Source organism: Sus scrofa, chromosome 18 (assembly GCF_000003025.6).
Source record: "Sus scrofa isolate TJ Tabasco breed Duroc chromosome 18, Sscrofa11.1, whole genome shotgun sequence".
NCBI classification, from domain to species: domain Eukaryota; kingdom Metazoa; phylum Chordata; class Mammalia; order Artiodactyla; family Suidae; genus Sus; species Sus scrofa.
Genome location: NC_010460.4, coordinates 43831637 through 43847778, shown reverse-complemented (window position 1 = coordinate 43847778; position 16142 = coordinate 43831637). Strand labels below are relative to the sequence as shown.

The 16142-nt window shown below is 42.2% G+C and overlaps 2 protein-coding genes across 8 annotated transcripts in view; one reads left to right on the top strand and one right to left on the bottom strand.

Annotated features, from left to right (window-relative positions):
• CREB5 (cAMP responsive element binding protein 5) overlaps window positions 1-7226 on the top strand; it is a 423962-nt gene extending 416736 nt beyond the window's left edge. For 5 of the 7 annotated variants that reach the window (XM_013985749.2, XM_021078565.1, XM_013985747.2 and 2 more), the window contains one exon: window positions 779-7226. In XM_013985749.2, the coding sequence (XP_013841203.2) occupies window positions 779-942 (164 nt within the window). In that variant the 3' untranslated portion in view covers window positions 943-7226. The remainder of the gene's footprint in view (window positions 1-778) is intronic. The other 2 variants (XM_021078566.1, XM_021078569.1) reach the window with 1 other exon arrangement.
• The window catches only part of TRIL (TLR4 interactor with leucine rich repeats), a 108084-nt gene continuing 105727 nt past the window's right edge, over window positions 13786-16142 (bottom strand). Inside the window, 2 exon segments of the mRNA XM_013985740.2 lie at window positions 13786-13986; window positions 15001-15051. The gene's annotated coding sequence lies outside the window, so the exon portion shown is untranslated.

Genomic DNA, 16142 nt, shown 5'->3' with positions numbered 1-16142 from the left:
TGGACTGCTGCCCAGGGGGAATCCTTCTTTTCTGACCCCTGTTCCTCACCATTTCCACCACCTTCTGATAATTTCTAGCCAGACCTTCCCTCACCTTTCAGACTGTAAAATTCTACCAAATTCCAATTCCGCAGTCAGTAGGAGCCCAATTCCAGTGGGCTAAGCAGCCTTCCAGAGAGATCTATGGGCTGGGAAACAGGCTGTGGGTGAATCATATCCAGTGTCTCAGATGTGCAGTATGGTATTCAGTGGGCCACAAAGCTAGTGACCAGGTCTCAGTTTACCAATATGCAAAGATGGGTCCCTTTTCCTGGTCCCTTTTCCTAGATCCCAGTCTCTGCACCTGGAAGGCCAATAGGCGCCACGCTAATTGAGTGGGGACGGGAGGAGGAGCAGGGATTCGTGGCTGAAGGTCAGTGTCTCTTCAAATAGTTTTTTAGATGGAACAACACAGATTCTCCCACCACATCTGAGTATTCTTCCACATTTGTTAGACGGAGGGCGACTCGAAAAGACCAGATGGGGCGTTCATGCGCCAAGACTCAAGCCCATCAAATCATGTTGCTGATCTAGAAAGCATGGCTTTGCTTGTGGCTATAGACTGGGAAGGCCTAGCTTTGTGACAGTAGTTTAAAAGATGGTTTGGAAATTAACCTCAGGGAGAATATGTGTGAAACCCTCCTATTTCCAGTAAACACCTAGCGCTGTCTTTGGAGTCACCCCCAACCCCCCCCCCAGAAGGAGCTATATTGGGGTGTGTGTGTGTGTTTTTCCCTAGGTCCAGAGAGTAGCCCTCCCGCCAGCCCTGTCCCCACGTGCTCTCAGCAGCAAGTCATCCAGCATAATACTATCACCACGTCCTCGGCCGTCAGCGAGGTGGTAGGAAGCTCCACCCTCAGTCAGCTCACCACTCACAGAACAGACCTGAATCCGATTCTCTAAAACCCGAGGGTCAGACCTTGCCTCCAAGAAGAGCTGTCGTGTTTCCTGCGTCCTTTCTTTTAAGGGCATTTTTAGAATTCACTCAGACCTGGACGACTCCTCAGCCCTTCGAAGACTGGCTTTCATTTTTATAGTTATTATTGGAAATGTTGTCTTTTATACTTAGTTATATAAGGAAAAAAAAAAGGGAGTTATGCAATTAATAATCTATCCGCTTGGGAAATGCTTCGGTGCTTTTCTCCAATTTTCTGGTACCGGTTTCTTGTTTATAAACTGAACTCTTTCTGTATATAGTCATTGTTTCATTCTTATCAGTCCAACCCTTTGCCTAAGAAATGGTGAATCTTGTTAAACCGCAGCTTTTAGCCAAAATGAGGCTTACCTAGATGTCCAGTAAACAGATTGCAAGGCAACTGGGGGAGAGGTCCGATGACATCATAACTCATGTTGAGTTGGCTGTGATGTCACCAGAATCCCCCACAACTCTTTTCTTTTATCATAAAAAAGTGTAAGATCCATCGACATCCACATAAAACCACCAAGCATCTTACCACCTCTCCTCCTCCTCTTGGTCCACTTCCTAGAATGCCCAAATTCCCTTTTGTACTTTTACCTCTGGGCTCCCTGTTGACTCTTCATTTTTACTTTCTTCTGTTGTAGTCCCCCCCCCCACCTTTAGCATTGCATGTAAAGAAGAAAATAATATTTAAAGGAAAAAAAAAAAAAGCTAATGTGGACCTAGCCGTGGCTTCCCTTGCCTGTGACCTACAGCTGGATTTCATTCAACTCTTGCTTTTTACAAACTAGTAACCGGGAGATGTTTAATGTGCCTGATTTAATGTTTTTAATAATCAGAGCAAATAAAAGTTGGCTTAGCCATAGGTGAAGCACTGTTGAATGCCAGCTGTGGAGACACTGGGGAAGGGAACTTTGTAAGCGTCAATTGTGAAAAGTCCAAATTATAATGCCAAGCTATAACGTCACACCCTCGAATTACAACTGGTTTTATATGGCGTGTCTATAATGTTGAAAATCCATGTACTATATAATAATTCAGAAGGGCTCTGTGCACTACACAGATTACATTGTTCAATCATCAGCTGCTAATAGCCTAAGATTATTTTTTTTCCTTAAGCCTATGGAACCAGCTTGGCTGTCCTAGTGGCTGAAAGTAGATGAACTTCTGGAAGAACAAAGAGAGAAAGAAATCTAATTTCCATGGAGGTGCTTTCTGCCCTCACACAACAGTTAAAGTGCTCTTCAGCTGCTGACAGAATCCCGTGGACATGGCTACTCCACTTTTCTGAATAATTCTGATTTCTATTTTCAGCAATTTGCGTGGACTTTGCCCATTAGAAAGAGCAGGTAGTCCTGAACCACAGTTGTGCCTCCTTGAAACAAGCCATTCTACTTATGCTAAGGTTTTAATAGTGCATCTCACAAATCGCTGGGGCTAATGATTTTCTCTAGCAGTGTAGGCAGGTACTGCTGTTTCATCTCCATTTGAATGCTTGACCTTGGGACGTGAGTGTGACTGTGCTTGCGTGTGCGCGTGCATGTGTGTGTGTGTGTGTGTGTGTGTAAGAGAAAGGGAGATTATGGAATTTAAAAGAATAGTATTTTACAAAAGGTGTAGCTTTTATAAGAGTTCAGAAAAGGGAAGGATTTTTTTTCTCTCACTATAGTGTAAGAATCTATTTTGGAGAAAAAAAAGAAAATATAAGAGTCATGAAGCATGGTTTTTATAACTAGTTTCAGTTGTATCTAATAATTTACTTTTTAAATCAGTATTTGTCAGCGATCTTTTCATGTATGCAGTGCTTTCAAAAGAAAGTTTTGAGTTTCCAGTGAAACTCCTAACTTGAATATAGGGTCTAAAAAAATCAAAACAAAAGCAAAAGCATAAAAAAAAAGAAGAAAAGAGAAAAAAAGAAAAAAATGCAAAAATGAAAGGATTTTCTATTATATTTTAGACAAACATATCATTCTTAAGTATTTTAAATACTGAATTCATAGTTGTTTTGTTTTGTTTTGAATCCCAGCAGTAATAGCTGAATGGTTTGACCTAACTGGCTTCCTAAGAAGTTTAAGATTTAGCTAAGAAAGAAGTTATCATGCTTGTCTCTACTTAGAAATCAAAAATAATGTTTTCAAAACTCCTTTCTTTGACCATTTATATGTCCCCCTAAAAAGGAGAAATTGCTCACTGAAATGTTTGGGTTTTTTAATTTTTTTTATTTTTATTTTATTTTTTTGCTTTGACTAATACTTTCTTCCTTTACTGCATGCATAGCACTTAATGAAATGGGTTTGTTTGTTTTTTTAAATCCACTGGTAATATCAGAATGTCCAAGGAGTAGGCTGTCACTAAAATTATGGTTTACTTTCCTTCTGTTCCACCTCTCGATTGAAATATTTTGTTAAACCGAAAGCCTCTGCAGTTAAGAACTTGCCTGAGTTTTCTTAATTCAGCACCTTGACAGTTTGACTGATGTGCATTATGTATAGCTCATTATGTCTGTTTTTTATGCTAAGTAGGCAAACCAACCACACACACACACACACACACACACACACACACACACACGTTAGCAAACGGGCCTCAACGTATAATTAGAATAAACTGTCTTCTTGTTCTACTCAGGGCCTTTAGGTATGTTCATTAGCAGAGTGGAAATACAGTCAATGGAAGCTGCCAGCCAATTGTCAGAGCTTCTGCAAATCCTAAACAGAAAAGCTCACGGGTCCAATCCAACACTCGGCTTATCTGTATGAGCTGTTTCACTTGAAGGCCTAACTTTCACCAGATCGTAGACTAGTCGGCCTGCCTGAAAATCCCTCCTGGTCCCACACTCTTTTGCCAACCTGGGGAAACAAACCTTTCTACCCCGTTCTCTTCTCCCACTCAGTTACGGGGTCACCCATGCATATTGTCCCAGGTCAGTGGCAGTGACCTTCAGAGCACCCATCCTGAGGAAGGAGGGCCCGCAGCACAGCCCCTCCTCATTCACACCCAGGATCTGCCCCTCGAGTCACTGCCAGCCTGCCTGGCAGCTTCCACGGCACCTCTCCTGCCTTCTGGGGCAGGAGTCGGCCGCTGAGATGGGGACACTGAGAGCGTTTCTACCAGGTGACGCCGCACCTAAAGTGAGACGTGCCCATCTTCCTCGTTCCTCAGGACATTTCTATGAGGTCAGTAGAGTGAACTTCCTTCCTGTGGATGAATGGACTCGTTTTACAGCTGGCGTGAGGTTGGATGTTTTCCCTTTACACCTGTCTCCACAGCAATGTATGCCAGTCCCAGCCTCAAGACGGGCCCAGGGGGACAGCCCGTTTGTGTGCTGTCACTGCATGCGTTTTCATAATTAGAGTGACTTGGAGCAGTCGCTCTTTGGGGGCGCTGGGTCAGGGAAATCATATGCAGAGCATGTTTTGAATTGCGAGGCATCCGTGGTGAATGTTTAGGTGGTTGTGGCCTATTGAGTACATTTTCGTGTGTTCGGTGGTGTTTGTCATGAAAACCTTCAACCAGCTGCGATAAAAAGACCAGCCCTCGGCTAGAGGGTTTTAAGCATCTGTAACTGCTATAAAACTAGCCATCCAGTTAGGATAGAATGTGCTTCTTTCTGGTTAATGAAAACCATCTAAGAAAATATATATGTATGTATGTGTGTATACAGTGGAATTCAAGGACCAAAGCAAAATTTGAACAGGAATCTATTAATTTAGAATTTTATAAGATATTTATTAATAAATGTTATTTTTAAACATTCCATTTGAACAATATTCTTCTGTAGGATCTGCTTGTTTTTAAAGCATTAGTTGGTAATAAACTACTCTAGTCGCGTGTATCTTCATTTTTCAGGGTTTCAATGGCTCTTTCCCATCATTGGGTGGAAATGTCTGTTTAGATCTCTGTGCATAGAAATTTCAAGGATTTTTATTGCTCTGTGAGTTATTTTTTTAATCTACGTTCAGAGCAGTTTAGAAACATCTATTTCTTTTCTCATTTTTAAAGTAAGCTCTTTCTTTTAGGAAGCAGAGTTCCGCTAAAGGGAATCAGTAGCTATAACTGGAACGGCTCTCTCATCAACATGTAAAAACAACTTCATCTCTGCTTCTCCCTACCCCACCCCACCCCCAGCTTCCTAGAATGCCTTGCACTATTGAGCTTCCTGGGGGCTCCTTCTTGACCCTTCCCAAACAATGTGCAGTAGCTTTAAGCCATTCAAGTTCCATGATGCAGTATATCTGAGAAGGGAAAGGAAACAACTGCTTAAATTGGAATAAAACCGTGCCTATGCGAACAGTAGCAACTGAGAATCTGTCTTCTACTTTTAAAATAATTTATGTTTTAAAATTGCACTTTAGCGTTTTTCATCCCTGTTGGTTTCTCTCGTTCTCTTTGGAACCTCCTCCCCTGTCCTCAAACCTGCCTTCACTCTCCCGTCCCTAACACCCCCCCACGCTGCCTCTAAGGCTCTGAGCTGCATCATTTAAAATACTTTATGGAGTATTTGCGCCAGGTACATTTGCGTGTGTTCGCAAGTAGCAGAGCCAAGACACATTGCTCACATCAGCCTAGATGAAACCTGCTATGAGAATGCCAAGAAGAGCTAGTTTATACTCTTTATCCCTTTCTTCATAGCATGTTTTTTTTTTAATGTTATATTATGCAACAGATGTGAGGCAGCAGCTATGCTACACTTAAGAAGTTTCTATCTCATTCTCCAAACCAAAGTGTCCTGAATGAGCCAGGAGACTTATTCTTTTGTGCATCACGTTGCATGCTGGATGTTGTCCTTGCCATCGTCTCTGGGCTGCTGAAAAAATGGTGGCCCTCACTCTTTCATTCCTAGGTCTCAAAAATACAGTATTGCCTTGTACCGTAATTAGGGACAGCACCTCTGACAATTATAATCTATGAAAGGACAAGAAGACACTGAAGCAATAAACTTATAAGTAAAGTTCAATACCAAAACAAAGAGAACCCTACCTAGCTTATCATGTCATGGAAATGAAAAGTGTCTGTCCGTTCAAAATATTTTCCTATTCCTTGTGGAGTTTTCAGTGATGTAATGCTTAGAGCCAAATTGCTTAAAGAATGTTTATATATTTTTTTCCCTTATAAATTGTCTATTTTTTAAAAAAGCTATTTAACCACAAGTCAAAGGGGGGGAGGGTAAGGCCAAATTGCCAGCATTTGTTAAAAGATTAATATTCTTAAGTGGTACTCTGATACCTTTCCAAGCTTATCATCAGAGGGGGATCAATAATTATCAGCTGTTATATTTAGACCAACTTACACTATCTAGCTCATTAGAAGCCAGGATTTAGAAAGCTTTTCTTAAGCCATTTAAGATTTTTCTTACATTGAGTTTCATCTTATAGGACTTTATAGGATTTTTTTTTTTTTAACAGAATCATTTTAGCCTCAGGACTGAGAATGTGGAATTGGAATAAATTAGCTTAAAAGACATCATTTAACTCATGCACAATAAGCTCATTAGTTTGTTCCTTTAGAATAAATACCAAGGCTGTAGGAGATGATGAAAGGTATCAGCCATGCTGAAGTGGAGGGGGTTTCAGAGAAGACCCCTCCCCATCAGCCAGCAGAACAGAAGATCGGCCCTCCCTCTTTCCTTCTTTTTCTGCTAAATCACACCTGCCTCCTAGAGAGAGGAGTTCTGCCTTTGAGGTTTGTCTTAGAGAAAAGATAAGCTTGAAATGTTCTCTCTGGAGAGGACATGGGGTTTGGGAATCTTCTGAAAAGACCCAGGAAAATGGTTCTGTTCAAACACAATGTTCTAGGACAATTGGAATAAAAATATTGTCCAAAAATAGAACTAAAAGAAAAAAAAAGTTAGCATTGTGCAAAGTAAGTGTTAACTAAGGAAGTCCTCAAAAAAGGTGCTGTCACTTTAAGTTCTGGACTGGGGCCGGGGGGCGGGGGGCGTCTGTAATTGTAAACAGTAAAGCATTTGTGTTTGTTTGTCTATTTGTAAAGCAACCACCTTCCTTACTGGAAGGAGAAAAAAAACTGGGGGGTACATACGTGTAAATACTTGCTGCAGCATTTAATATGTTTAATTTTATGTTAAGCTTTTTGTTGCATCGTGAACACATTTATTGTTACCGATGGACAATGAGTTCATTAAGACGGTTCAACTAGGTCAGATTTTTACATCTCTTTCTAGCAAGAAGAGACAAGATTTTGTGCATTTGTACAAATGTTAATAATATCACTGCAATTCCAATATAATAAAGCACTCAAATGCAAATAATATATGTACCCTTTGTATGATAAAATTGGGGTTTGGGGATAATGACATCTATTCTGTACAAAGTCTTGTTCATACCTTGTAAACCAAGGCTTACTCTTTCAGGGTCAGCAGCATGTAGGGACAAAAGCAGGTAAGATGTTTTTCCCCCCAGACCATCTCTGCTCTCCCATTGCCTCTTCCATCCAACTTCCCACCTGAGGCCACCAGTCTAACACACTCACAGTGGGTTGGCTACACAACTAAACTTCCCTTTGGGATTAGCAGATTCTAACAGTCAAGAAATGCAGCCAGGAGTTCCTGCTGGGGCTCAGAAGGGTTAAGAATCCAACTAGTATCCATGAGGATGTGGGTTCAATCCTTGGCCTCGCTCAGTGGGTTAAGGGTCCGGCATTGCCACAAGCTGCAGTGCAGATGCAGCTCAGATCCCTGTTGCTATGGCTGTGGTGTAGGCCAGCAGTTGCAGCTCTGACTCAACCCCTAGCCTGGGAACTTCCATGTGCTGCTGGTGTGCCACCCCCCCCCCACCATAAAAGGAAAGAAAAAAGAAGAGAAAGAAAAAATGCAGCCAGTATAAAGTCCCCATTGTGGTTCAGCGGTAACAAACTCGGCTCGTGTCTATAAGGACCCCTGTCTGATCCCTGGCCTCACTCAGTGGGTTAAGGATCTGGCACTGCCTTGAACTGTGGTGTAGGTTGAAAACACGGCTTGGATCCTGCATTGCTGTGGCTGCGGTATAGGCGGGCAGCTATAGCTCCAATTCAGTCCCTAGCCTGGGAACTTCCATATGCTGATGGTGCAGCCCCAAAAGGGCAAATTCATTAATTTATTCATTCACATTTAAGTCGTGTCCAGGTACCAAGAATAACATGCTGGCTAGTCAGCAGTCAAATCCTGGAGTTCTTTGCTTGACTTCCCAGAAGCCCTAGGGACAGTCTTAGACCCTGTAAGCATGCACTCTTGTAGCTATGACCCTGCCTCCCTTTTCTACCGCCTGCTTTCCTCTTCTTTATTCTTTCGCATTTTTTTTTTTTCAGGCACGCTCCTCTTTTTCTCACACTCAGTCTGATCCATCAGCGGGGCCGGTATCCAACCATCCAAGATGGCCATTTTTACCGTTACCGTTCTGTCCAAACTACCAGCATCTCTCATCTGGACTATTGCAGCACTCTCCTTCTAACGGGCAGCCGTAGGGAGTCTGGAAAGTGGAAATCAGACCGTGTTCTCTACCAATTAAAACCCTGCTAGGACTTCGCCACTCATGCAGAGCAAAAGCCAAATTCCTTACTATCAAATTTCATAAACTTGACCTTGACCTCACCCTATTCTTTCCCAAGCTCATTTCTTGCTCTTTTCCTTCCCCACTCACACCTCTCCAGCTCCATTAATGCCTGCGAGGTTCCTCAAACATCCCTCCTCCTGTCCGCTGGAGAGCCTTTTTGCACACTATCCCCTCTATCCAGAATATTCTTCCCCAACTGTCAGCGTAGCTCACTTTCTCATCCGTCTCCCTGTCAGACAAGCCTTTCTTGACCACCCTACGTAAAATTACATCACCCTCACTCTTGCCCAGCCCACTCTTGCTAGCATCAACTACCATCAAACATAACTTATGTTTAGTTGTTACGTTATATCGTCTGTCTCCCCCAAGTAGAACGTAAGCTCGACAAGAGCAGGAATGTTTTCTATTTTCTTCACCCGTGTGACCCAAGCTCTAGAACAGTGTGAGTTTGTGGCTCAGCGGATTAAGACTCCAACTAGAATTCAGGAGGATGCAGGTTTGATCCCTGGCCTCACTCAGTGGGTTAACGGATCCGGCATTGCCATGAGCTGTGACATAAGTCACAGACATCGCTTGGATCCCTCGTTGCTGTGGCTGTGGTGTAGCCCCAGCAGCTGTAGCGCCAATTTGACCCCTAGCCTGGGAGCTTCTATATGCCACAGGAGTAGCCCTAAAAAACAAAACAACAGCAAAAAAAAAAAAAAACCTAGTACAGTGGATACACAGTGGGCACCGAGTACGAACATTCGTGGAATGGCTGATGTGTTGTTTCCTTTTTGCCTTCTTTCTCCCTTGTTCTCAGAATGCTCCGACTCGACCACTGGGTTCTGTGGCCACAGCACTTGGACTTGAAAACCAAGTACCAGGGCATGTCATCTGACACACGGCCTGACACGGAGACAGGATATTTGAACTGGGGACAGAAACAGTTTGGGGTGTGGGGAGAGGATGGCTGTGCTAATGGCAATCTCATCTGTTACACTTACATTAGGACCCACTCAGTACACTCATAGCTCCCAAGAGAGCCATTGTAATACCCACCCCACACTCATTTGCAATTTAAAGCCATTTACTATTGGTTAAAAACTGTTACGATTCCACATTTATACTTTGAGGATAGACAGCACTAATCCCCACCCCACCTTTCATCCCCGTATGTCTCTGGGGCTTAATAATGTCCTCTTATCTCACACTTGCCATTGTGGTCGATTCCTGGTTGGTGACTGGATCTCATTTTAATTTTGTGATACATATCTTCTTATCCAAGAAAAATAGTTTTTCAGCAAGACAACCTGCCTTGTGGTTTGGCATCCTAAGCATCCTTACTATGAGATCATAAACTCCTGGAGCACAACAGGCCTCCTTTTTAAAGTAATTGAAAGGAAGACACTTTGTGAGATCTGTTCCCGTGGCAGTGACACCACCTTAAGCAGAACAAGCATGAGAATTAGGCCACAAAGGAGAAAAAAGTTACTGATTTTAAAGATATAGAATCTGGGTTCAGATTAGCCTACTTCAGAAGCTACTCCCTTTTGGCAACTGTAGATGATTTTTCAAAATGGCTGAAAGGGTGGATAAATGAAAACATCTGGAAAAGAGTTTTTTCGCTGGTAGATCTAGCAAAACTATTGTCGTTATGATTATTGCTGTTGTTATTGCTATTGAAAATGGTTATATTTAAACCTGGAAATTAAGTCATGAAGCCTTTAGTAACTACTAAGTTTCACCTTCTATGTTGTCAGACACTGTGTGTTGGCTCACATCATATGTCCTTATACCAACTGGAGCCAATTATCAGTAATCCTCCATAAATTTCTTGAAACCAGTATTACTACAACATAGGCCCAATGAGCGTAGAGCCAGCAGGTCACACAAGTTCTCCATAGATCACTTGCACTTTGTCAAGAAGAGATCTTCCTACGTGTTCTTTTAAATGAATAAAAAGGGAAAATCCCACATTCACAATATATTCTAATTCCTCAATACTCTCATAACAAGAAAATTGCTCTAAGTATCTAAACCTGATTGTATTGCATTGACACAGGACAAGTCTTCGATCTACTATTATTCCACTGGTGTTATCTTACATGCAGCACTCTGTTTAAACTGGCTCACTGACTGTTTGACCTGCATCAACTCACAGTGTAGTCAGAGCGGGTTTGCTTAAAGAAAGAGAAACCCACATTTCCCGTTGTGGCTCAGGGGGTTAAGAACCCAACTAGTATCCATGAGGATGCAGGTTCGATCCCTGGTCTCGCTCAGTGGGTTAAGGATCTGGCGTTGCCACAAACCATGGCATAATACGCAGATGCGGTTCAGATCCCTCATTGCTGTGGCTGAGGCGTAAGCCAGTAGCTGCAGCTCTGATTTGACTTCTAGCCTGGAAGCTTCCATATGCTTCAGGTGTGGCCCTAAAGGAAGGAAAGAAGGAAGGAAGGAAAGAAAAAGAATGATAAACCCTATCAAGTAGGCTTGAGTGAAGGTGATTCTCCTGTAGGGATGTAAGAGGTAGCTCATGGAGCCCAACCAGGTAAGGGTAGCAACTATAATGATGACCCCGGAAAGTCATTAAAAAGCTAATCTCTCTGGCTTGCCTTGGTCCCTGAGGAAAGATGTTTCCTCATTCCACTCTGTCTATTCTCTCCCTCTCTCCATATACTGGTTTGTATACTCACCTAATTGCTTCTATCTGGGCCCATTCGTTCTGCACCAAAATACTACCTTCAACATCCAACATCTCTGGTGTTTTAGTTCTAACACCAACTCACTTTCCACCTTTCTAGTCTAATTTCTTAGGAGAGAATCTGATTGACCATATCGGGTGAGGCTTTTATCCCTAGTATAATCAACTGTGTCGTGGGAAGTAGGGTTACATGGATTTAAAGCTCCTGCTTCTGAAGGCAGATCAAGACTTCTATAAAGGGAGGGGGGAGAAAATGACGGCTGGAGAGAAAGAAACAGCTGTTATTTCTAAAACCATCTCATGGAAGTCCAGTCATTTACCCTTGAGACATATTAAGAGAAAAAAGTACAATGAGGAGACAGTACAAAGCTGGGCACAGAATGGATATTAACACATGGTTTTTTGTTTTGTTGTGGAGGTTTGTTTTTGTTTTTGCTTTTTTGGGCCACACCTCGGCATACGGAAGTTCCCAGGCTAGAGGTCAAATTGGAGCTACAGCTGCCAGCCTATGCCACAGCCACAGCAACGCAGGATCCAAGTCGCATCTTCGACCTACACCACAGCTTACTGCAATGGCAGATCCCTGACCCACTTAGTAAGGCCAGGGATCGAACCTGCATCCTCATGGGTACTAGTCAGATTTGTTTTCCATTGCATCACTACAGGAACTCCCAAATGTTTGTTGAATGAATGAATGTTAATGAATCATGTTATTGAAAGCTTGAACTGAAACAAACTGAATATTCATTAACATTAAATAAAATAAATTTTCTGGGTGTTATGGCTTAGCCTGCAGGCCATAATATTCAAAATATAAAAAGTAACCATCAACAAAAGGGAGAAAGACTTAGCTTGTCATGTTTTACAACTTCCCACTCTTTTGATTTAAACTGACTGATTACAATTATACTTTTCAGGAAAGATCATTGCTCTATTTTTTTTACATTCTCCATAAATGATTCCAGTGTGTTTGTGTTTATAAGGATGTCTCCAGAATGAGGTTAGAAAACACTCTTGTCCCCAGATTCCCTCCAGGTACTGTAGTAACTAAAGAAAGTTTTGTGACAAGGACATAAGGCAACTCTCATCAATAAGAAAGCAATGAGAATTACTACAAAAAGGCTAAAATAAGCGAATAGAACAGTCTGGAATAAGAATTTATAGTTCTACATTTTCATACTAAATTGTCTCTTTTTCTGGTCACTCCCACAGCATGTAGAAGTTCTCAGGCTAGGGAACAAACCCGTGCCAAAACAACCACCTGAACCACTGTAGTGGCAATGCCAGGTCCTTAACCTGATGAGCCACCAGGGAACTCCATACTAAATTATCTATTGATTTCCTCTTTGACCTTAAACCAACACAGATGTCTGCTCCTTACTTGTCTCCTTTGTCAGTATAAACATACACAGAGTGAGGTGAGAGTTACCTCTGTGGTGGCTAGCTAAAGAACTCTGCACAATACTGCAACCGTACCCTTCTCTGGAAATTTCTCTTCCCTCCACTCCATCCCTCTGGCTCTGACAGAAGATTAATGTCTGGCCTTTGGCCATAGCTTTTAGTCTAGTACTCTGCCCTGGCTCCCAATGAACAAGGAGCCCCAGCAACTGGATACAGGGATGGGAGGTAAAGTCTAGGGAGTCAATCTCCCTCTGGAAACTGAATCTAAAAGAGGTAAAACTTGGGGGGTTCCCGTCGTGGCACAGCGGAAATGAATCCGACTAGGAACCATGAGGTTGCGGGTTCGATCCCTGGCCTTGCTCAGTGGGTTAAGGATCTGGCGTTGCCCTGAGCTGTGGTATAGGTCGAAGATGCGGCTCTGATCTGGCGTTGCTGTGGCTCTGGCGCAGGCCGGCAGCTACAGCTCTAATTAGACCCCTAGCCTGGGAACCTCCATATGCCGCAGGTGCGGCCCTAAAAAAAAGGACAAAAGCCAAAAAAATAAAAAATTATAAAATAAAAAAACAAAAGAGGTAAACTTGGGAGCTACCAGGAGCCAAGTGTCTGCCAGATAAGGGGACTAGTCTGTAGCAAGAGAAAGAAGTAAAGCCAAGACAGCAGGAGCAGGAGCCAGAGGCAGAAAGACAGCTCTGGAGACGGTCATTTCCTGTTGAAGTGGTCTCACCTGACTCACTGCATCCACCTCTCTCTGCATTGAATGGTTCTACCATAAAACAACCCAAGGTCCTTCCAAAAAATCTCTCCTTTTAAGGTAGGTGGGTTTCTTGGAAGTGATAGAGAACTAATTAATGCTCTATTCCCAGCACATTCCCAGCCACTGCAAGCAGACGCAGCTCATTCTCACCACGCACCAGGGCATCACCACCCTGGAAGAGGCATTAAAGGTGGCTCCCTAGACCAACGAGTGGCATGTACTGAAGGACATTCACACCTATTTCACAGATGATGAGTCAAGTTTAAGTTCTTAACGTTTACCAGACTATCATTTTACTTGCACAGGAAGGGAATTGTTCTAAATTTTTCATTGAATAGATAAAGAACTCTAAAGTCCTTCATTCCCTGTGTGTCTCTGGGGCACAGTAAAATAAACAGGTTAAGTCATACTTTTGACTGCAAATAACAGACAACTCAACTTCTAAGGGCTTAAACAAGTAAAAGTTTATTTTTCTTACAAAGTAGGAAATTTGGAGATAGGGCTCTTGGCCTTAATCTGGAAGCTTAATGATGCCAGCACCAGCAGCTCTGCAGTACTCTTGCTTCTCCCTGATGTGTCTCACCTCTTAATCATAAGACAGCTGCTGAAGCTCCAGAGCACACCCCCAGTCAAGGGAGAAAGGCTGGGGGCAGGATCAGTACCAGGCACATTCACTTTGGTTCTCATTTACTCAAAAAACAAAAACTGTCCCTGAACAAATCCTACCCCTGGCCAACCCTGTTGTGTTTCATTGGCCAGAACGAGGTCACTTGCCTCTCTTAGCTTCAAAAGAGGCTGCACTACACTATTCACAATAGCCAAGATATGGAAACAGCCTAAATGTCCATTGACAGATGAATGGATTAAGATGTGGTTTATATACACAACGGAATACTACTCAGCCATAAAAAAGGACAAAATAATGCCATTTGCAGCAACATGGACGGAACTAGAGACTCTCATACTAAATGAAGTAAGTCAGAAAGAGAAAGACAAATACCATATGATATCACTTATATCTGGAACCTAATATATGGCACAAATGAATCTTTCCACAGAGAAGAAAATCATGGACTTGGAGAACAGATTTGAGGTTGCCAAGGGGGAGGGGGAGGGAATGGGAGGGATTGGGAAGTTGGGGTTAACAGATGCAAACTATTGCCTTTGGAATGGATAAGCAATGAGATCCTGCTGTGTAGCCCTGGGAACTTATCTAGTCACTTATGATGGAGCATAATAACGTGAGAAAAAGGAATGTATACATGTATGACTGGGTCACCTTGTTGTACAGTAGAAAATTGACAGCACACTGTAAACCAGCTGTGATGGAAAACATAAAAATCATTTTAAAAAAATAAAGAGGAAATAAAAGAAAATGAATAAAATAAAAATAAAGAGCTTGCAAGAGTGGGCACAGGATCATCAAGCTTGCCTAGACCCATGCTTTCCAACTCATGTGCTATGTTGTGCAAGGCCTCTGAAACAGGCCTTAGGAAAAAGACAACAAATTTTACTGGATTTGAAATACATTCACATGATCACACAAAACTTTAATACTATACTTGCCAAAGAAATATGAGATTTTAAGAAAAAACCTTTTCAACTATCATAAATTTTGAAACATTATAAATACGGGTTTTTTTTTTTTTTTACTCACCAATTTGTGCGACCCCAAATGACGATAACCATCAGGAATTTGAGAGAAAATCTAGAAGAGAAATTACAGTATGCTTAATTAACCATTCCAAGTCTGCAATCTGCTTAGGTTTGTGAAAACAAGATTGCATTTCTTATTTACAAAAAAAATAAGAAATAGTTTATTTGGAAATTGTATTCAAATTTAATAATGTCTCTCTTTGTAAATATTTGAATTCACTGTGCAAATTTAATCACTGACTATGTGTCAAGTCATGAAAAACGTTTGGAAGCGCTAGCTGAGATCACCGACCACCTGTTCCCAGAGGTGGGCACACCACCATCCCAAACACTCTGAGGTCCTTTTTTGCAACAAAGACTTGGCGAGTGGATGGCAGCCGGGCAGCCCAGCAGCGCCTGCCGCAATGGGTTATAAGTTTCCATTGTATTGAATTCAGAGCATTGCATAGCTGTGTATGCTTATTTCCTTTGCTCTCATTTACAGGTAAGCTAAGATGTGGCCCCTTGTACAAAGCAATTAAATGAAGTCTCTCCACGCAGAGCTCTTTCCTCCAGGATGGGGCATGGTCCACTTACCTTAATAACATTACAAAATAATTCCATTTTAAACAGAATTGGTTGCCCACCACAAGCCAAGCTTCCCAGCTAAACTGGGAGGCAGCCCTGTTTCTTGTTCCTTCGCCATCTTCCGGCCCCTGAGAACAAATTTTCAGAACAGTGTCTTTCGCAAAACCATTCTGCCTGCATCTCACGGAGGGAGCCGAGTCTGCCTTGACCACCTTAAATTCTGTATCTATAACTCTCTCTTCCCCTCACTTTTCTTTTTTTACTTTTCAACTGAATCTTATTAAGTATGCAAACCCATGAGTTGGTACAATGGACCTCAAATAGCATTTCCAAGCCCAAATGCTGGCTCCTTAACTGGCTATTTAACCTGACAAATGAACCTCTCAAGGTCTCAGTAACTACATCGGCAACATCAGGACAAAAACATATATCTCAAGAAATGTCCACGAGACACTGCATGAAAGCCAGCACAGTGCCTAGGAAATGAAAGCCTTCAGACCGAGAAACTTGAACTTGCCCTGTAACAGCTACAAAACATAATCACTCAATACACTAACTGCAGAAAAAGAAAAATTT